Raw genomic sequence first — 23,250 nt, 5'->3', positions numbered from 1 at the left:
TCAACACATTTATCCGACAGTAGCGAGCTATCGTATGTTCTTGGTTAAAGTATGTAGCTATTTGTAATGTATTTATGGTTGCAGTAAAGAACGGACATGTGATTCAGTTGAGTTTATTAGGCCTACTTGTTACCATGATGATCATACATGAGCTAAACCTCTTCCTTCTTTCCATACCACTAAATGTCACAACTTACTGGAATACATTTGTCAATAATGTCTGTTGGGGAAAAAAAAAGTCTGGTCATTACCACCTTGTTTAAGAAGGTGAATGATTTATAAGTATGACCCTGTGAATCATTACCTGCAGAAACTTAAAAAAAAAAAATATATATATATATAAACATGAACTGTACTTTGTGTTGAGCATCCAGAAACAGTTTTGCATTTATTATTGCGTTGTCTACGTGTAAAGAAATGGCAAGATATTCATTGTTCTTGATTTACTTGTTGTTGTTGTTTTTTTTTAAATGGGAGAATGTGCTGCTCCGTTTCCTAAACTATAATAAGGATAAGGAAAACCAATTTTTACCTCAAATCTAATTATGCTAATGTCCAAATATCATATACATAAATGTAAATTCACTAATAACAAACCATGATTTCTTTAAGGAATTCCAGCAGTACATTAAGACCATTCTACAATCTTCTGATAAGAAAGCCGTTCAATCAATGTGTGTTCTTTTAAGTTCTTTGTATAATGTGTTGTACCCCCCCCCCCCCCAGGCACATGTTATCATTGTCTGTTTGTATTACTTCTTGTGTATGTATACTGTTTTTTTTCTGCAATAAAACAACAAAACACAGGAGGTATCAGCCAATGAATTGGAAAGGCCATTTGGCCAATAGAGGCCTCTTATCATTCTCTGATTGACAGACACACAAAAAGACAACGTTATTTCAAAACCAATTGGGTTTATTGACATGTTTTCAAAAGACACAGACAGACAAATGGGAGAATCTCCTTTCCTTGATTCCTAGCAAGGAGGGGGGGGCCTAATTTAAAAAAAAAAGTATTTAATTAATTTATCAGACACTTATCGAGAGCAATTTACAGGAGCAATTGTGTTTAATTTCCTTGCTCAAGAGCATGTCGACTGATTTTTTTTGTCACCTAGTTGGTTTGGGGATTTGAACCAGCAACCTTTTGGTTACTGGCCCAACGCTCTTTACCCCTAGGCTACCTGCCTACCCCCTGACCTCCTCATCCAATGGGTTTTGAGGAGAGAGGACGCAAGGAATCAAGGAAATGCAATTGAGATTATCCCATACATTCATATATTGTGACGTAAATAATAGCAAAGCAACCAGAAGGGGTTTGTGGGTATTGTAGTCCAATCAGCACCGTCAGTGATAACAGATGGAGAGACTCACTCCTCCAAGCTGTCTCCGTAGACGTTCTTCTTCCCTGCTAAAAGAGAGGAGACGATGAAGGGATGATAAAACCCATTAGGGCTCTGGTCTAAAGTAGTGCACTATATAGGGAATAGGGTGCCAACTCTGGTCTAAAGTAGTGCACTATATAGGGAATAGGGTGCCATAGGGCTCTGGTCTAAAGTAGTGCACTATATAGGGAATAGGGTGCCAACTCTGGTCTAAAGTAGTGCACTATATAGGGAATAGGGTGCCATAGGGATCTGGTCTAAAGTAGTGCACTATATAGGGAATAGGGTGCCATAGGGCTCTGGTCTAAAGTAGTGCACTATATAGGGAATAGGGTGCCATAGGGCTCTGGTCTAAAGTAGTGCACTATATAGGGAATAGGGTGCCATAGGGCTCTGGTCTAAAGTAGTGCACTATATAGGGAATAGGGTGCCATAGGGCTCTGGTCTAAAGTAGTGCACTATATAGGGAATAGGGTGCCATAGGGCTCTGATCTAAAGTAGTGCACTATATAGGGAATAGGGTGCCATAGGGGTCTGGTCTAAAGTAGTGCACTATATAGGGAATAGGGTGCCAACTCTGGTCTAAAGTAGTGCACTATATAGGGAATAGGGTGCCATAGGGCTCTGGTCTAAAGTAGTGCACTATATAGGGAATAGGGTGTCATAGGGCTCTGGTCTAAAGTAGTGCACTATATAGGGAATAGGGTGCCATAGGGCTCTGGTCTAAAGTAGTGCACTATATAGGGAATAGGGTGCCAACTCTGGTCTAAAGTAGTGCACTATATAGGGAATAGGTTGCCATAGGGCTCTGGTCTAAAGTAGTGCACTATATAGGGAATAGGGTGCCAACTCTGGTCTAAAGTAGTGCACTATATAGGGAATAGAGTGCCATAGGGCTCTGGTCTAAAGTAGTGCACTATATAGGGAATAGGGTGCCATAGGGCTCTGGTCTAAAGTAGTGCACTATATAGGGAATAGGGTGCCATAGGGCTCTGGTCTAAAGTAGTGCACTATATAGGGAATAGGGTGCCATAGGGCTCTGGTCTAAAGTAGTGCACTATATAGGGAATAGGGTCCCATAGGGCTCTGGTCTAAAGTAGTGCACTATATAGGGAATAGGGTGCCAACTCTGGTCTAAAGTAGTGCACTATATAGGGAATAGGGTGCCATAGGGCTCTGGTCTAAAGTAGTGCACTATATAGGGAATAGGGTGCCATTGGGCTCTGGTCTAAAGTAGTGCACTATATAGGGAATAGGGTGCCAACTCTGGTCTAAAGTAGTGCACTATATAGGGAATAGGGTGCCAACTCTGGTCTAAAGTAGTGCACTATATAGGGAATAGGGTGCCATAGGGCTCTGGTCTAAAGTAGTGCACTATATAGGGAATAGGGTGCCATAGGACTCCTGTCTAAAGTAGTGCACTATATAGGGAATAGGGTGCCATAGGGCTCTGGTCTAAAGTAGTGCACTATATAGGGAATAGGGTGCCATAGGGCTCTGGTCTAAAGTAGTGCACTATATAGGGAATAGGGTCCCATAGGGCTCTGGTCTAAAGTAGTGCACTATATAGGGAATAGGGTGCCAACTCTGGTCTAAAGTAGTGCACTATATAGGGAATAGGGTGCCATAGGGCTCTGGTCTAAAGTAGTGCACTATATAGGGAATAGGGTGCCATAGGACTCCTGTCTAAAGTAGTGCACTATATAGGGAATAGGGTGCCATAGGGCTCTGGTCTAAAGTAGTGCACTATATAGGGAATAGGGTGCCATAGGGCTCTGGTCTAAAGTAGTGCACTATATAGGGAATATGGCCCTGGTCTAAAGTACTGCTCTATATAGGGAATAGGGTGCCATAGGGCTCTGGTCTAAAGTAGTGCAATATATAGGGAATAGGGTGCCATAGGGCTCTGATCTAAAGTAGTGCACTATATAGGGAATAGTGTGCCATAGGGCTCTGGTCTAAAGTAGTGCACTATATAGGGAATAGGGTGCCATAGGACTCCTGTCTAAAGTAGTGCACTATATAGGGAATAGGGTGCCATAGGGCTCTGGTCTAAAGTAGTGCACTATATAGGGAATAGGGTGCCATAGGGCTCTGGTCTAAAGTAGTGCACTATATAGGGAATAGGGTGCCATAGGGCTCTGGTCTAAAGTAGTGCACTATATAGGGAATAGGGTGCCAACTCTGGTCTAAAGTAGTTCATTACATAGGGAATAGGGTGCCATTTGGGACACAACACTGACTCACCATCCTTCTTGGGGGCGGTCCTCCCTGGCCGGTCAGACTCTGGTTTGAGCAGCGTCTCAGCCTTCTGGGTAAGCGTGACCTCGTAGGTTTCTCGGTTCTTGTTCCTTAGGTCCTCGTACATGATGGGCTTCCTCCTGGGCTCATCGTCATCCAGGAACGACTGGGCTGGAGGGGGGCAGAGGTTTGAGGGTAAAGGTTAGAAGTCCCCGAACATGATTGGCTCCCTCCTGGGCTCCTCGTCATCCAGGAACGACTGGGCTGGAGGGGGGCAGAGGTTTGAGGGTAAAGGTTAGAAGTCCTCGTACATGATTGGCTTCCTCCTGGGCTCCTCGTCATATTGGAACAATTGGGCTTCAGGGGTCAGAGGTGACAGGTCAGGAAAAAGAACACAAGCACTTTTTTATTTGACAAATTCAGATAGGCCCATCCCAGTTTGCACAATTGCATTTTATGAATGGCAATCTGAATGCACAGAGATACCGTGAGGAGATCCTGAGGCCCATTGTCGTGCCATTCATCCACCGCCATCCCCTCATGTTTCAGCATGATAATGACCCGCCCCCATATGGCACAAAGATCTGTAACCAATTCTCAGAAGCTGAACATGTCCCAGTTCCACGACCTGCGTACACCAGACGTTGAGCATGTTTAGAATGCTCTGGAAAGACCCGTCTACCACAGTGTGTTGCAGCTCCCGCCAATTTCCAACAACTTTGCACAGCCATTGAAGAGGCAAATGGTGGTCACACCAGATAGTGAGTGGTTTTCTGATCCAAACCCCTACTTTAAAAATATATATATAAAGGTATCTGTATTCCCAGGCCTGTGAAACCCATAGATTAGGGCCTAATGAATATATATCAATTGACTGATTTCCTTATATGAACAGTAACTCAGAAATTGTTGCATGTTGTGTTTTTTTTTTAAATATTTTGCAACTGACCTAAGATCAGTGTCTAGAGCCAACTTCACCCTGCACCCTTCACGGCTCGGTTCCTAGTGAAAACGACCCTGGGCTGCAGGGGACAGACATTCAAGAAATACAGGTTAGAGGTCAGAGGTTGAGCTGCAGGAGGAGAGGTGTGGAGGGTGTGGGGGGGGGGGGGGTCAGACTGAGGTTAAATCAGGCAGTTCTAACGAGGAGGATACCGTTGGAGGGTTGTCATGGTTAACAACTGTAGTTAGGTTACTACTTGCTGCCACGGTTACCTGGCATGTTGTGGTCGATGTCTGCAGCGGTGCGGCTGGCCTGTGCCGTGGTGGGGGCGTCACTGTATCCATAGTCTCTGGCGTTGGGTGGGACCTGACACACACAATCAACACGGAAACACTTACACGGAACACGTGGTGTTGGAATGACGGGAGATCAGGTTGGACACGGACTGATCTGTAAAACTGAGCCAGTGACTGTGACCACTCTGTCTCCCAGCTACTACAACACTAGACTGTGTTGATCACTCTGTCTCTCAGCTACTACAACACTAGACTGAGACTGTGTTGACCACTCTGTCTCCCAGCTACTACAACACTAGACTGTGTTGACCACTCTGTCTCCCAGCTACTACAACACTAGACTGTGTTGATCACTCTGTCTCCCAGCTACTACAACACTAGACTGTGTTGACCACTCTGTCTCCCAGCTACTACAACACTAGACTGTGTTGACCACTCTGTCTCTCAGCTACTACGACACTAGACTGTGTTGACCACTCTGTCTCCCAGCTACTACAACACTGGACTGTGTTGACCACTCTGTCTCCCAGCTACTACAACACTAGACTGTGTTGACCACTCTGTCTCCCAGCTACTACGACACTAGACTGTGTTGACCACTCTGTCTCCCAGCTACTACAACACTGGACTGTGTTGACCACTGTCTCCCAGCTACTACAACACTAGACTGTGTTGACCACTCTGTCTCTCAGCTACTACAACACTAGACTGTGTTGACCACTCTGTCTCCCAGCTACTACAACACTAGACTGTGTTGACCACTCTGTCTCCCAGCTACTACAACACTAGACTGTGTTGACCACTCTGTCTCCCAGCTACTACAACACTGGACTGTGTTGACCACTCTGTCTCCCAGCTACTACAACACTGGACTGAGGCTGTGTTGACCACTCTGTCTCCCAGCTACTACAACACTGGACTGAGACTGTGTTGACCACTCTGTCTCCCAGCTACTACAACACTGGACTGAGGCTGTGTTGACCACTCTGTCTCCCAGCTACTACAACACTGGACTGAGACTGTGTTGACCACTCTGTCTCCCAGCTACTACAACACTGGACTGAGGCTGTGTCGACCACTCTGTCTCCCAGCTACTACAACACTGGACTGAGACTGTGTTGACCACTCTGTCTCCCAGCTACTACAACACTGGACTGAGACTGTGTTGACCACTCTGTCTCCCAGCTACTACAACACTAGACTGTGTTGAACACTCTGTCTCCCAGCTACTACAACACTGGACTGAGGCTGTGTTGACCACTCTGTCTCTCAGCTACTACAACACTGGACTGAGGCTGTGTTGACCACTCTGTCTCCCAGCTACTACAACACTGGACTGAGACTGTGTTGACCACTCTGTCTCCCAGCTACTACAACACTAGACTGAGGCTGTGTTGACCACTCTGTCTCCCAGCTACTACAACACTGGACTGAGACTGTGTTGACCACTCTGTCTCCCAGCTACTACAACACTGGACTGAGGCTGTGTTGACCACTCTGTCTCCCAGCTACTACAACACTGGACTGAGACTGTGTTGACCACTATGTCTCCCAGCTACTACAACACTAGACTGAGGCTGTGTCGACCACTCTGTCTCCCAGCTACTACAACACTGGACTGAGACTGTGTTGACCACTCTGTCTCCCAGCTACTACAACACTGGACTGAGACTGTGTTGACCACTCTGTCTCCCAGCTACTACAACACTAGACTGTGTTGACCACTCTGTCTCCCAGCTACTACAACACTGGACTGAGGCTGTGTTGACCACTCTGTCTCCCAGCTACTACAACACTGGACTGAGGCTGTGTTGACCACTCTGTCTCCCAGCTACTACAACACTAGACTGAGGCTGTGTTGACCACTCTGTCTCCCAGCTACTACAACACTTGACTGAGACTGTGTTGACCACTCTGTCTCCCAGCTACTACAACACTGGACTGAGACTGTGTTGACCACTCTGTCTCCCAGCTACTACAACACTAGACTGAGGCTGTGTTGACCACTCTGTCTCCCAGCTACTACAACACTTGACTGAGACTGTGTTGACCACTCTGTCTCCCAGCTACTACAACACTAGACTGTGTTGACCACTCTGTCTCTCAGCTACTACAACACTAGACTGAGGCTGTGTTGACCACTCTGTCTCCCAGCTACTACAACACTAGACTGTGTTGACCACTCTCTCTCCCAGCTACTACAACACTAGACTGAGGCTGTGTTGACCACTCTGTCTCCCAGCTACTACAACACTAGACTGTGTTGACCACTCTGTCTCCCAGCTACTACAACACTAGACTGTGTTGACCACTCTGTCTCCCAGCTACTACAACACTAGACTGAGGCTGTGTTGACCACTCTGTCTCCCAGCTACTACAACACTAGACTGTGTTGACCACTCTGTCTCCCAGCTACTACAACACTAGACTGTGTTGACCACTCTGTCTCTCTGCTACTACAACACTAGACTGTGTTGACCACTGTCTCCCAGCTACTACAACACTAGACTGTGTTGACCACTCTGTCTCTCAGCTACTACAACACTAGACTGTGTTGACCACTCTGTCTCCCAGCTACTACAACACTAGACTGTGTTGACCACTCTGTCTCCCAGCTACTACAACACTAGACTGTGTTGACCACTCTGTCTCCCAGCTACTACAACACTAGACTGTGTTGACCACTCTGTCTCCCAGCTACTACAACACTAGACTGTGTTGACCACTCTGTCTCCCAGCTACTACAACACTAGACTGAGGCTGTGTTGACCACTCTGTCTCCCAGCTACTACAACACTAGACTGTGTTGACCACTCTGTCTCCCAGCTACTACAACACTAGACTGTGTTGACCACTCTGTCTCCCAGCTACTACAACACTGGACTGAGACTGTGTTGACCACTCTGTCTCCCAGCTACTACAACACTAGACTGAGTCTGTGTTGACCACTCTGTCTCCCAGCTACTACAACACTAGACTGTGTTGACCACTCTGTATCCAAGCTACTACAACACTAGACTGTGTTGACCACTCTGTCTCCCAGCTACTACAACACTAGACTGTGTTGACCACTCTGTCTCCCAGCTACTACAACACTACACTGTGTTGACCACTCTGTCTCCCAGCTACTACAACACTAGACTGTGTTGACCACTCTGTCTCCCAGCTACTACTACACTAGACTGTGTTGACCACTCTGTCTCCCAGCTACTACAACACTAGACTGAGACTGTGTTGACCACTCTGTCTCCCAGCTACTACAACACTAGACTGTGTTGACCACTCTGTCTCCCAGCTACTACAACACTAGACTGTGTTGACCACTCTGTCTCCCAGCTACTACAACACTAGACTGTGTTGACCACTCTGTCTCCCAGCTACTACAACACTAGACTGTGTTGACCACTCTGTCTCCCAGCTACTACAACACTAGACTGAGACTGTGTTGACCACTCTGTCTCCCAGCTACTAAAACACTAGACTGTGTTGACCACTCTGTCTCCCAGCTACTACAACACTAGACTGTGTTGACCACTCTGTCTCCCAGCTACTACAACACTAGACTGTGTTGACCACTCTGTCTCCCAGCTACTACAAAACTAGACTGTGTTGACCACTCTGTCTCCCAGCTACTACAACACTAGACTGTGTTGACCACTCTGTCTCCCAGCTACTACAACACTAGACTGTGTTGACCACTCTGTCTCCCAGCTACTACAACACTAGACTGTGTTGACCACTCTGTCTCTCAGCTACTACAACACTAGACTGTGTTGACCACTCTGTCTCCCAGCTACTACAACACTAGACTGAGACTGTGTTGACCACTCTGTCTCCCAGCTACTACAACACTAGACTGTGTTGACCACTCTGTCTCCCAGCTACTACAACACTAGACTGTGTTGACCACTCTGTCTCCCAGCTACTACAACACTAGACTGTGTTGACCACTCTGTCTCCCAGCTACTACAACACTAGACTGTGTTGACCACTCTGTCTCTCAGCTACTACAACACTAGACTGTGTTGACCACTCTGTCTCCCAGCTACTACAACACTAGACTGTGTTGACCACTCTGTCTCTCAGCTACTACAACACTAGACTGTGTCCCAGCTACTACAGCACTAGACTGTGTTGACCACTCTGTCTCCCAGCTACTACAACACTAGACTGTGTTGACCACTCTGTCTCCCAGCTACTACAACACTAGACTGTGTTGACCACTCTGTCTCCCAGCTACTACAACACTAGACTGAGGCTGTGTTGACCACTCTGTCTCCCAGCTACTACAACACTACACTGTGTTGACCACTCTGTCTCCCAGCTACTACAACACTAGACTGTGTTGACCACTCTGTCTCCCAGCTACTACTACACTAGACTGTGTTGACCACTCTGTCTCCCAGCTACTACAACACTAGACTGAGACTGTGTTGACCACTCTGTCTCCCAGCTACTACAACACTAGACTGTGTTGACCACTCTGTCTCCCAGCTACTACAACACTAGACTGTGTTGACCACTCTGTCTCCCAGCTACTACAACACTAGACTGTGTTGACCACTCTGTCTCCCAGCTACTACAACACTAGACTGTGTTGACCACTCTGTCTCCCAGCTACTACAACACTAGACTGTGTTGACCACTCTGTCTCCCAGCTACTACAACACTAGACTGTGTTGACCACTCTGTCTCCCAGCTACTACAACACTAGACTGTGTTGACCACTCTGTCTCTCAGCTACTACAACACTAGACTGTGTTGACCACTCTGTCTCCCAGCTACTACAACACTAGACTGAGACTGTGTTGACCACTCTGTCTCCCAGCTACTACAACACTAGACTGTGTTGACCACTCTGTCTCCCAGCTACTACAACACTAGACTGTGTTGACCACTCTGTCTCCCAGCTACTACAACACTAGACTGTGTTGACCACTCTGTCTCCCAGCTACTACAACACTAGACTGTGTTGACCACTCTGTCTCTCAGCTACTACAACACTAGACTGTGTTGACCACTCTGTCTCCCAGCTACTACAACACTAGACTGTGTTGACCACTCTGTCTCTCAGCTACTACAACACTAGACTGAGACTGTGTTGACCACTCTGTCTCCCAGCTACTACAACACTAGACTGTGTTGACCACTCTGTCTCTCAGCTACTACAACACTAGACTGTGTTGACCACTCTGTCTCCCAGCTACTACTACACTAGACTGTGTTGACCACTCTGTCTCCCAGCTACTACAACACTAGACTGTGTTGACCACTCTGTCTCTCAGCTACTACAACACTAGACTGTGTTGACCACTCTGTCTCCCAGCTACTACAACACTAGACTGTGTTGACCACTCTGTCTCTCTGCTACTACAACACTAGACTGTGTTGACCACTGTCTCCCAGCTACTACAACACTAGACTGTGTTGACCACTCTGTCTCTCAGCTACTACAACACTAGACTGTGTTGACCACTCTGTCTCCCAGCTACTACAACACTAGACTGTGTTGACCACTCTGTCTCCCAGCTACTACAACACTAGACTGTGTTGACCACTCTGTCTCCCAGCTACTACAACACTAGACTGTGTTGACCACTCTGTCTCCCAGCTACTACAACACTAGACTGTGTTGACCACTCTGTCTCCCAGCTACTACAACACTAGACTGTGTTGACCACTCTGTCTCCCAGCTACTACAACACTAGACTGTGTTGACCACTCTGTCTCCCAGCTACTACAACACTAGACTGTGTTGACCACTCTGTCTCCCAGCTACTACAACACTAGACTGTGTTGACCACTCTGTCTCTCAGCTACTACTACACTAGACTGTGTTGACCACTCTGTCTCCCAGCTACTACAACACTAGACTGTGTTGACCACTCTGTCTCCCAGCTACTACAACACTAGACTGTGTCGACACTGTTTCAGAGAACAGGGGGGGCCAGAGAGAACTGGGGGGGCCAGAGAGAACAGAGACGATAACTATGGCAGAGGAGTTGGCTAGGTACTGCTCTGTTTCAGCTGTCGTGGGCAGCCTAGCTGTTTGGAGAAGGAGGCGCTTCCTGTACTGTTGGTTGCCATGCATACACGGAACTTTGAAATGTTTGGATCCATTTTTAATGTACATTTGATGGGTGGATTCAAAGAAAGTATTTAAATGTGTGTGTGTGTACCTGGCTCTGGGGGTCAGAGGCCTGGAACATGGGGTCAAAGGTCACCTGGTCGGGGTCACTCATCTCTGACTGGGGGCCCTGAGACGACCTGAGAGAGAAGAGGAGTGCGTGAGGTGAGGTTGAGTGAGTGAGTGAGTGAGTGAGTGAGTGAGTGAGTGTGTGTGTGTGTTACTGACTGTGCATTGGGTCTGGTCCTCTGTCTCAGTGCTTCTCCCAGAGGGGAGTGCTCCAGCCTCTTGAACTTCTCTTGACAATGTTTCATGTACGACATCTTCCCTGCCAGGTAGCCACACAGCCCCGCAACTGGGGACACACATCTGTATTACAATCTCATAATAACAATGCACACACACTTTTTTTATACACAAACATCTGTGTTCAGTGAACTCACAGGCCACTTTAGGGAGAGATCCAAACCTGGACGACAACGTCAGAGCTCCTAAAACACAGGAAGGAACACAGGAGAGTCAGTCTTGATGTCACCAGGGTTAAGACAGGAAGGAACACAGAGTCAGTCTTGATGTCACCAGGGTTAAGACAGGAAGGAACACAGAGTCAGTCTTGATGTCACCAGGGTTAAGACAGGAAGGAACACTGGAGAGTCGGTCTTGATGTCACCAGGGTTAAGACAGGAAGGAACACAGGAGAGTCAATCTTGATGTCACCAGGGTTAAGACAGGAAGGAACACAGAGTCAGTCTTGATGTCACCAGGGTTAAGACAGGAAGGAACACAGAGTCAGTCTTGATGTCACCAGGGTTAAGACAGGAAGGAACACAGAGTCAGTCTTGATGTCACCAGGGTTAAGACAGGAAGGAACACTGGAGAGTCGGTCTTGATGTCACCAGGGTTAAGACAGGAAGGAACACAGGAGAGTCGGTCTTGATGTCACCAGGGTTAAGACAGGAAGGAACACAGGAGAGTCAGTCTTGATGTCACCAGGGTTAAGACAGGAAGGAACACAGGAGAGTCAGTCTTGATGTCACCAGGGTTAAGACAGGAAGGAACACAGGAGAGTCAGTCTTGATGTCACCAGGGTTAAGACAGGAAGGAACACAGGAGAGTCAGTCTTGATGTCACCAGGGTTAAGACAGGAAGGAACACAGGAGAGTCGGTCTTGATGTCACTAGTCCAATTCATGGTAGAAAAGGCAAGTGTCGACCAGGTGGGTTGCAGACACTCAAAAGATGTATAGGTGTGATACATCTGCAGCCCTCTGCAGAAAACCTCCATCTTTTTGGCTGCCATCTCTGCACGTTCCTCTTGGACGCCACGTGTCATTAAGGTATCTCTAACCGGAAGCTACTATTCTATATCAGAGTATTGAGATGCTCTCCTAGATCATACACTATCATACACTAAGATAAAGTGATGATGGAAATGGGAGGTGGGCCTACCTCTATGGATGAGGCCTTGAGTGACAAGCATGCTGACCACTGAGAAGGGCACGGCTGTAGGAAGGGAGGGGAGAAACCAGGTTAGAATCACGTGTGCACCAATACCTGTACATAGAAGGAATGATATATTGAGCATGAACCTGACTCCTGTCAAACACAGACTCCTGTAAAATCTATTGCTATTTTGTGAGTCTGGTGTTGCCCATGGTAACTTACATCTGTACCAGAAACTCTCCTGGTTGCACTCTCTGAAGACTCTCCTCTCATCTTCTGTGGGGATATAGTCCATTCCTACAGGACTCTATACACACACACACACACACACACACACACACACACACACACACACACACACACACACACACACACACACACACACACGTTAGCTGTCCCAAAAACGAACCTTGATTGATTTTATAAATACATATTCATTGACGTAAACGGTTTGTGTTTTTTTTTGTGGTTGTCAAGAATTCGAGTGCATAGAAAACGTTGACTAGTTAGCCTCCAGCTTGCTAGTAGCAGTAAGCATGTTAAATGACTGCAAGAGACAGATGAGGCTAGCTAGGGAACAGTAGCTGAGTTACTGGAGCAGCTTTCTGTTGCGTGTTTACCTGTGCTTCGCCCTGTCGCTCATCTGTGAATCCCGTAGACATTGGTGTCATATTGTAAAACAATGTCGGTCAACTTTGTATTTCAGAGCATGTATAGCAACAACTGGCACAGACACACTCCCCGTATTGATTTCGTAAATGTCTGGTACAAATTCATAGCATGAATAGCAAAAACGTGCACAGACACACTCCCCGTATTTGATTTCGTAAATATTTGGTTACAATGTCATTGCATGGAACGAAGCTGACCCGGAAGTAGTAGTACCTATGGAACGGGAAGTTTAACGTGGACTTTTATTTTTAATGTTTTTCTTAGCAGTAAAATCGCATTCATAGAGGAACAACATTATACGAGGAAATTTATTCCAGCTCTTTTTTTTTCTAAATCCAATTATCATATTAACCCCATGTGGCCAATATACCACGGCTAATGGCTGTTCTTATGCACGACACAAACCTCGCATGTTTTTGGTCTGATCATAGATTATCATTTAGATTGCTGCTGTCTGCTGCTATGATACAAACCACACGACGAGGAGGTTTGCTATCAATGTGCATTATATCTCACAAGAGGGCAAGTGGTAGGGATAAAGATGAAACGCTAATGCATATTCTGATTGATAGCAAATGGAGCTGCCCACACACAAACAAACACACACCTCGGCGCACTCCGATCACGAGTATCATCCTGCCAATTTACAGATACAATTACAAATACGAGTATGGCCATGTCACTGTACATAGATCTTTCTATTGTGTTATTGACTACGTTTGGGTATGTGTAACTCTGTGTTGTTTTTGTCGCACTGCTTTGCTTTATTCTTGGCCAGGTCGCAGTTTGAAAATTAGAACTTGGTGAAATAAAACAATTAATTAAAAACCACCCATTGTAGCTACTACTGTGTCTTGTTGATGAAGTAGTAGGCTACTGTTTCTCCTCCGTATCTGTGGGTCGTATGCCACCCTGTGGTCGATGGTGGAATCATATTTTACTGAGAGCAGAAAACAAGCGTGATGAAACTATTCCTACAACGTCTGGAACGCCACAAAACACCAGAAATGAGTGGTGTCTTCCGGTTGGCTGTGTGCACGAATGTGATTTCAGCATTTTGGTACATCGCCCTACTTGTGTGTAACCAGACCAACATTTAGACAAAAAATGCAATGTATACAGAATTTCTACCGTGTTGCATGATGGGTAAGGAGTCGGTCCGTGATATAATATAGTAAAACAAAATGTATTGCTTTTCCTTCGCCTTGTCCGCAACTGTATTCGTAAATGTCATTAAACCCTGCTCAATATGAGGTGGTATTATCAGTAGTAGAAGTGCTAACCGTGAGTCAAACACCTTTGTCCTGGAAGGAGTGCTCCTCTACCAACGTGTACAACTCATACTTACCTGGCAAGGGAGACACCGTGATCACGAAGGCGGTTCACCCAGGGCGAGGCTCAGCCATTGCACTCCGGCTGTGCTGACCCCTGCGAATTTCTCAAATGTGGAAATCTCGATTGCATAATTTCTGGTAGTGGGGGACTGCGTTCGCGCTCTCCCCTGATCTTGATGTTAAAAGTAATGTAGAAACATCATTTGATGTGTTTTAACTCACAGTTCTGTTGAGTTTCGTGTTGAGAGGGACATTTGTCAACATTTACATCTTCTTATCAGATGAATGGCTATAGAATGCATGATCTGTTTAAAAGTCAACTTAAAGGCCTCAGAGATACATTTGTCTTCTGATAACCCGGATGTGTGTGATGTGTTATTGTAGCACTGGTGATTATGCCTGTCATGTCCTGATAATGTCAAGGAAAAGGCCTACTTGTGAATGGATCATTTTGTGCCCTCATGACGTAATCTGGATTGAGGTCTTTTATTTGCTGGATTATTAAATCATTTATAGGACAGTTTGTAATTTAAAACCACAGTAAATGTCAACCATTACCATGCCACAGACATTTCCCTGGACAACTATTACCATGACAACAGACATTTCCCTTGTCAACCATTACCATGACACAGACATTTCCCTGGTCAACCATTACCATGCCACAGTCATTTCCCTGGTCAACCATTACCATGACAACAGACATTTCCCTGGTCAACCATTACCATGCCACAGACATTTCCCTGGTCAACCATTACCATGACAACAGACATTTCCATGGTTAACCATTACCATGCCACAGACATTTCCCTGGTCAACCATTACCATGCCACAGACATTTCCCTGGTCAACCATTACCATGACAACAGACATTTCCCTGGTCAACCATTACCATGCCACAGTCATTTCCCTGGTCAACCATTACCATGTCACAGTCATTTCCCTGGTCAACCATTACCACGCCACAGACATGTCCCTGGTCCACTTTATTTCCTGATGAAGTCGGTCAAAACAGAGATGTCAGTGGAGTGGGTCTTTCTCAAACCAGACTGTAATTCTGATAAGAGTGTTCTCGCCAGTATATTCATTCATCTATTCATACATGACTTTTTCCAGCACCTTAGACTGCACACTCAAAATAGATACAGGTCTGTTTTGTCTGTCCTTCTTGTGGATATGGGTCACTCTAACATTGGCCATATACAACAAACCTCAGATGGGCATTATTGCTATTACAAACTGGTTATAAACTACATTAGAACAGCACAAACATTTGTTTTTGTCAATCTGCATTCAGGGCTGAAACCACCCAGTTTATAATTTATAATAGATCACCTGTCAGAAAAGTACGACAAAACTACGAGTTGTAGTAGCCTATTCAATTGGCCCAGCGTTGTCCAGGTTTGGCCGGTGTAGGCCCGTCATTGTAAATAAGAATTTGTTGCCTAGTTGAATTAATCGGATTTGCCGAGTTAAATAAAGGTTAAATAAATCAAAACTCATCTATGGAGGTCAAAACAACCACTCAGTCAAGCAATTTTTGACTGTGATTTCAGTATGTGCACATCGTATGCATCAATCAATATGTGTAACACTTACTGTTATTAAGAAAAACTTTTCTCCCACGTCCTATTACCACAGATAGAACAATGGGTTCATTATTAATATATCTGTAACTGTAGCTACTAGAGGTGTGTCGAGTAGTCAGACAAAACGAGGATCGTAACTGATATGGACAATTTTTGGATACGATTATTTTTTTGTAATAGTCTGTGATCGGAATAAACTTCTTTATTTTTTTTCGGGTGCCAGGGAAAAATCATTCAGTCATGTGCGTGATGTAATATCAATCACCTGGCTCGTTTGTATGTCTGGAAAGAGGAGGGCGGGGCTGTAGGTTGATCCTGCTGCTCTGATTGGATAGAGTGAAGCTGTAGTTCTTCCTCCGCTGGCTTCATCATTTCATCCAATCTCTTTTCCTGGCGTGTTTCTGGTCTGATCATAGTGTAATCATTTAGATTTATGCTACCTGCTACTGTGACAAATTACAAATACGAGTATGGCCATGCCAGCACACCCCGAGTAGCTACTACTGTGTCTTGTTGATGAAGTCGTAGGCTACTGTTTCTCCTCCATATCTGTGGGTCGTATGCCACCCTGTGGTCGATGGTGGAATCACATTTTACTGAGAGCAGAAAACAAGCGTGATGAAACTATTCCTACAACGTCTGGAACGCTACAAAACACCAGAAATAAGTGATATCTTCCGGTTGGCTGTGTGCACGAATGTGATTTCAGCATTTTGGTACATCGCACTACTTGTGTGTAACCAGACGGACATTTTAGAGAAAATATTCAATGTGTATATAATTTCTACCGTGTTGCATGATGGGAAAACAGTCGAACAGTAATATCATATAGTAAAACAAGATGCATCGCTTTTTCTTCGCCTTGTCCGCAACTGTATTCGTAAACGTCATTAAACCCTGTTCAATATGATGTGGTATTATCAGTAGTAGAAGTGGTAACCGTGAGTCAAACCCCTTTGTCCTAGAATCACTCCTCCTCTACCAACGTGTACAACTCATACTTACCTGGCAAGGGAGACACCGTGATCACGAAGGCGGTTCACCCAGGGCGAGGCTCAGCCATTGCACTCCGGCTGTGCTGACCCCTGCGAATTTCTCAAATGTGGAAATCTCGATTGCATAATTTCTGGTAGTGGGGGACTGCGTTCGCGCTCTCCCCTGATCTTGATGTTAAAAAAAAAAATAGGAGCGGATATAATGTTTTAACTCGGGGTTCTAATGAGTTACGTGTTGAGAAGGAAATTAGTCAGCATTTTCTTAGTTATCAGTTGAATGACTATTGAATGTGGCATTAGAATGACATTTGGCTTGTCAACAATTACCACGCCACAGACATGTTCCTGGTCCACTTATTACAACCCACTTTGACATTTACAACACACTGACATTACAACCCACTTTGACATTACAACCCACTTTGACATTACAACCCACTGACATTACAATCCACTTTCACATTACAACTAGCTGACATTACAACCCACTGACATTACAATCCACTTTGACATTACAACCCACTGACATTACAACCCACTGACGTTACAACCCACTGACATTACAACCCACTGACATTACAACCCACTGACATTACAACCAACTTTGACATTACAACCCAGTGACATTACAACCCAGTGACATTACAACGCACTAACATTACAACCCACTGACATTACAAACCACTGACATTACAAACCACTGACATTACAACCCACTATGACATTACAACCCACTGACATTACAACCCACTTTGACATTACAACCCACTGACATTACATCCGACTTTGACATTACAACCCACTTTGACATTACAACCCACTGATATTACAATCCACTTTCACATTACAACCCACTGGCATTACAACCCACTGACATTACAATCCACTTTGACATTACAACCCACTGACATTACAACCCACTGACATTACAACCCACTTTGACATTACAACCCACTGACATTACAACCCACTGACGTTACAACCCACTGACATTACAACCCACTAACATTACAACCCACTGACATTACAACCCACTAACTTTACAACCCACTAACTTTACAACCCACTGACATTACAACCCACTGACATTACAATCCACTTTGACATTACAACCCACTGACATTACAACCCACTGACATTACAACCCACTGACATTACAACCCACTTTGACATTACAACCCACTGACATTACAACCCACTAACTTTACAACACACTAACTTTACAACCCACTAACTTTACAACCCACTGACATTACAACCCAGTGACAATACAACCCACTGACATTACAACCCACTGACATTACAACCCGCTGACATTACAACCCACTGACATTACAACTCACTTTCACATTACAACCCACTGACATTACAACCCGCTGACATTACAACCCACTGACATTACAATCCACTTTCACATTACAACCCACTGACATTACAACCCACTGACATTACAATCCACTTTGACATTACAACCCACTGACATTACAACCCACTGACATTACAACCCACTTTGACACTACAACCCACTGACATTACAACCCACTTTGACATTACAACCCACTGACGTTACAACCCACTGACGTTACAACCCACTGACATTACAACCCACTGACATTACAACCAACTTTGACATTACAACCCAGTGACATTACAACCCAGCGACATTACAACTCACTAACATTACAACCCACTAACATTACAACGCACTAACATTACAACGCACTAACATTACAACCCACTGACATTACAAACCACTGACATTACAAACCACTGACATTACAACCCACTATGACATTACAACCCACTGACATTACAACCCACTTTGACATTACAACCCACTTTGACATTACAACCCACTGACATTACAATCCACTTTCACATTACAACTAGCTGACATTACAACCCACTGACATTACAATCCACTTTGACATTACAACCCACTGACATTACAACCCACTGACATTACAACCCACTTTGACATTACAACCCACTGACATTACAACCCACTGACGTTACAACCCACTGACATTACAACCCACTGACATTACAACCCACTGACATTACAACCAACTTTGACATTACAACCCAGTGACATTACAACCCAGTGACATTACAACGCACTAACATTACAACCCACTGACATTACAAACCACTGACATTACAACCCACTGACATTACAACCAACTTTGACATTACAACCCAGTGACATTACAACCCAGTGACATTACAACGCACTAACATTACAACCCACTGACATTACAAACCACTGACATTACAAACCACTGACATTACAACCCACTATGACATTACAACCCACTGACATTACAACCCACTTTGACATTACAACCCACTGACATTACATCCGACTTTGACATTACAACCCACTTTGACATTACAACCCACTGACATTACAATCCACTTTCACATTACAACCCACTGACATTACAACCCACTGACATTACAACCCACTTTGACATTACAACCCACTGACATTACAACCCACTGACGTTACAACCCACTGACATTACAACCCACTAACATTACAACCCACTGACATTACAACCCACTAACTTTACAACCCACTAACTTTACAACCCACTGACATTACAACAAACTTTGACATTACAACCCACTGACATTACAATCCACTTTGACATTACAACCCACTGACATTACAACCCACTGACATTACAACCCAGTGACAATACAACCCACTGACATTACAACCCACTGACATTACAACCCGCTGACATTACAACCCACTGACATTACAACTCACTTTCACATTACAACCCACTGACATTACAACCCGCTGACATTACAACCCGCTGACATTACAACCCACTGACATTACAATCCACTTTCACATTACAACTAGCTGACATTACAACCCACTGACATTACAATCCACTTTGACATTACAACCCACTGACATTACAACCCACTGACGTTACAACCCACTGACATTACAACCCACTGACATTACAACCCACTGACATTACAACCAACTTTGACATTACAACCCAGTGACATTACAACGCAGTGACATTACAACGCACTAACATTACAACCCACTGACATTACAAACCACTGACATTACAAACCACTGACATTACAACCCACTATGACATTACAACCCACTGACATTACAACCCACTTTGACATTACAACCCACTGACATTACATCCGACTTTGACATTACAACCCACTTTGACATTACAACCCACTGATATTACAATCCACTTTCACATTACAACCCACTGGCATTACAACCCACTGACATTACAATCCACTTTGACATTACAACCCACTGACATTACAACCCACTGACATTACAACCCACTTTGACATTACAACCCACTGACATTACAACCCACTGACGTTACAACCCACTGACATTACAACCCACTAACACTACAACCCACTGACATTACAACCCACTAACTTTACAACCCACTAACTTTACAACCCACTGACATTACAACCCACTGACATTACAATCCACTTTGACATTACAACCCACTGACATTACAACCCACTGACATTACAACCCACTGACATTACAACCCACTTTGACATTACAACCCACTGACATTACAACCCACTAACTTTACAACACACTAACTTTACAACCCACTAACTTTACAACCCACTGACATTACAACCCAGTGACAATACAACCCACTGACATTACAACCCACTGACATTACAACCCGCTGACATTACAACCCACTGACATTACAACTCACTTTCACATTACAACCCACTGACATTACAACCCGCTGACATTACAACCCACTGACATTACAATCCACTTTCACATTACAACCCACTGACATTACAACCCACTGACATTACAATCCACTTTGACATTACAACCCACTGACATTACAACCCACTGACATTACAACCCAGTGACAATACAACCCACTGACATTACAACCCACTGACATTACAACCCGCTGACATTACAACACACTGACATTACAACTCACTTTCACATTACAACCCACTGACATTACAACCCGCTGACATTACAACCCGCTGACATTACAACCCACTGACATTACAATCCACTTTCACATTACAACTAGCTGACATTACAACCCACTGACATTACAATCCACTTTGACATTACAACCCACTGACATTACAACCCACTGACGTTACAACCCACTGACATTACAACCCACTGACATTACAACCCACTGACATTACAACCAACTTTGACATTACAACCCAGTGACATTACAACCCAGTGACATTACAACGCACTAACATTACAACCCACTGACATTACAAACCACTGACATTACAAACCACTGACATTACAACCCACTATGACATTACAACCCACTGACATTACAACCCACTTTGACATTACAACCCACTGACATTACATCCGACTTTGACATTACAACCCACTTTGACATTACAACCCACTGATATTACAATCCACTTTCACATTACAACCCACTGGCATTACAACCCACTGACATTACAATCCACTTTGACATTACAACCCACTGACATTACAACCCACTGACATTACAACCCACTTTGACATTACAACCCACTGACATTACAACCCACTGACGTTACAACCCACTGACATTACAACCCACTAACATTACAACCCACTGACATTACAACCCACTAACTTTACAACCCACTAACTTTACAACCCACTGACATTACAACCCACTGACATTACAATCCACTTTGACATTACAACCCACTGACATTACAACCCACTGACATTACAACCCACTGACATTACAACCCACTTTGACATTACAACCCACTGACATTACAACCCACTAACTTTACAACACACTAACTTTACAACCCACTAACTTTACAACCCACTGACATTACAACCCAGTGACAATACAACCCACTGACATTACAACCCACTGACATTACAACCCGCTGACATTACAACCCACTGACATTACAACTCACTTTCACATTACAACCCACTGACATTACAACCCGCTGACATTACAACCCACTGACATTACAATCCACTTTCACATTACAACCCACTGACATTACAACCCACTGACATTACAATCCACTTTGACATTACAACCCACTGACATTACAACCCACTGACATTACAACCCACTTTGACACTACAACCCACTGACATTACAACCCACTTTGACATTACAACCCACTGACGTTACAACCCACTGACGTTACAACCCACTGACATTACAACCCACTGACATTACAACCCACTGACGTTACAACCCACTGACATTACAACCCACTAACATTACAACCCACTGACATTACAACCCACTAACTTTACAACCCACTAACTTTACAACCCACTGACATTACAACAAACTTTGACATTACAACCCACTGACATTACAATCCACTTTGACATTACAACCCACTGACATTACAACCCACTGACATTACAACCCAGTGACAATACAACCCACTGACATTACAACCCACTGACATTACAACCCGCTGACATTACAACCCACTGACATTACAACTCACTTTCACATTACAACCCACTGACATTACAACCCGCTGACATTACAACCCGCTGACATTACAACCCACTGACATTACAATCCACTTTCACATTACAACTAGCTGACATTACAACCCACTGACATTACAATCCACTTTGACATTACAACCCACTGACATTACAACCCACTGACGTTACAACCCACTGACATTACAACCCACTGACATTACAACCCACTGACATTACAACCAACTTTGACATTACAACCCAGTGACATTACATCCCAGTGACATTACAACGCACTAACATTACAACCCACTGACATTACAAACCACTGACATTACAAACCACTGACATTACAACCCACTATGACATTACAACCCACTGACATTACAACCCACTTTGACATTACAACCCACTGACATTACATCCGACTTTGACATTACAACCCACTTTGACATTACAACCCACTTTGACATTACAATCCACTTTCACATTACAACCCACTGGCATTACAACCCACTGACATTACAATCCACTTTGACATTACAACCCACTGACATTACAACCCACTGACATTACAACCCACTTTGACATTACAACCCACTGACGTTACAACCCACTGACATTACAACCCACTAACATTACAACCCACTGACATTACAACCCACTAACTTTACAACCCACTAACTTTACAACCCACTGACATTACAACCCACTGACATT

General features: G+C 44.5%; 1 protein-coding gene and 2 non-coding genes across 5 annotated transcripts; 2 read left to right on the top strand and 1 right to left on the bottom strand.

Annotated features, from left to right (window-relative positions):
- Nucleotides 1–895: 895 nt before the first annotated feature.
- Nucleotides 896–13,328, bottom strand: LOC135537015 (OCIA domain-containing protein 1-like). 3 transcript variants are annotated; one of them, XM_064963231.1, is made up of 9 exons: nucleotides 13,055–13,328; nucleotides 12,657–12,741; nucleotides 12,441–12,494; nucleotides 11,436–11,483; nucleotides 11,221–11,347; nucleotides 11,045–11,132; nucleotides 4,842–4,935; nucleotides 3,633–3,797; nucleotides 896–1,408 (listed from the first exon to the last, which is right to left on the bottom strand). In XM_064963231.1, the coding sequence occupies exons 1-9, from the start codon at nucleotides 13,103–13,105 to the stop codon at nucleotides 1,371–1,373; spliced, it is 750 nt and encodes a 249-aa protein (XP_064819303.1). In that variant the 5' UTR covers nucleotides 13,106–13,328; the 3' UTR covers nucleotides 896–1,370. The 3 variants fall into 3 exon arrangements, with proteins under 3 accessions (XP_064819303.1, XP_064819302.1, XP_064819304.1); XM_064963230.1 differs by having other exon boundaries at nucleotides 896–1,411; nucleotides 13,055–13,327; XM_064963232.1 differs by lacking the exons at nucleotides 896–1,408; nucleotides 3,633–3,797 and adding an exon at nucleotides 3,805–3,890.
- A 1,118-nt stretch (nucleotides 13,329–14,446) lies between these two features.
- Nucleotides 14,447–14,610, top strand: LOC135537020 (U1 spliceosomal RNA). The gene has a single exon (XR_010455110.1). It is a non-coding gene; the product is annotated as a U1 spliceosomal RNA (small nuclear RNA).
- A 2,416-nt stretch (nucleotides 14,611–17,026) lies between these two features.
- Nucleotides 17,027–17,190, top strand: LOC135537019 (U1 spliceosomal RNA). Its single transcript, XR_010455109.1, has one exon. It is a non-coding gene; the product is annotated as a U1 spliceosomal RNA (small nuclear RNA).
- The last annotated feature ends 6,060 nt before the right edge of the window (nucleotides 17,191–23,250 follow it).

This window comes from Oncorhynchus masou, unplaced genomic scaffold (assembly GCF_036934945.1).
Source record: "Oncorhynchus masou masou isolate Uvic2021 unplaced genomic scaffold, UVic_Omas_1.1 unplaced_scaffold_698, whole genome shotgun sequence".
Classification (NCBI taxonomy): Eukaryota; Metazoa; Chordata; class Actinopteri; order Salmoniformes; family Salmonidae; genus Oncorhynchus; species Oncorhynchus masou.
This window is presented reverse-complemented; position numbering and strand designations above follow the sequence as displayed.

Excerpts from the sequence above, each read along its gene's own strand:
- LOC135537015 (XM_064963230.1), bottom strand. The coding sequence starts at position 13,105 with ATGACACCAATGTCTACGGGATTCACAGATGAGCGACAGGGCGAAGCA. Across the intron at positions 12,742-13,054 it reads AGCGACAGGGCGAAGCACAG|AGTCCTGTAGGAATGGACTA; the intron begins GTAAACACGCAA and ends GTGTGTGTATAG. Across the intron at positions 11,484-12,440 it reads TCAAGGCCTCATCCATAGAG|GAGCTCTGACGTTGTCGTCC; the intron begins GTAGGCCCACCT and ends CCTGTGTTTTAG.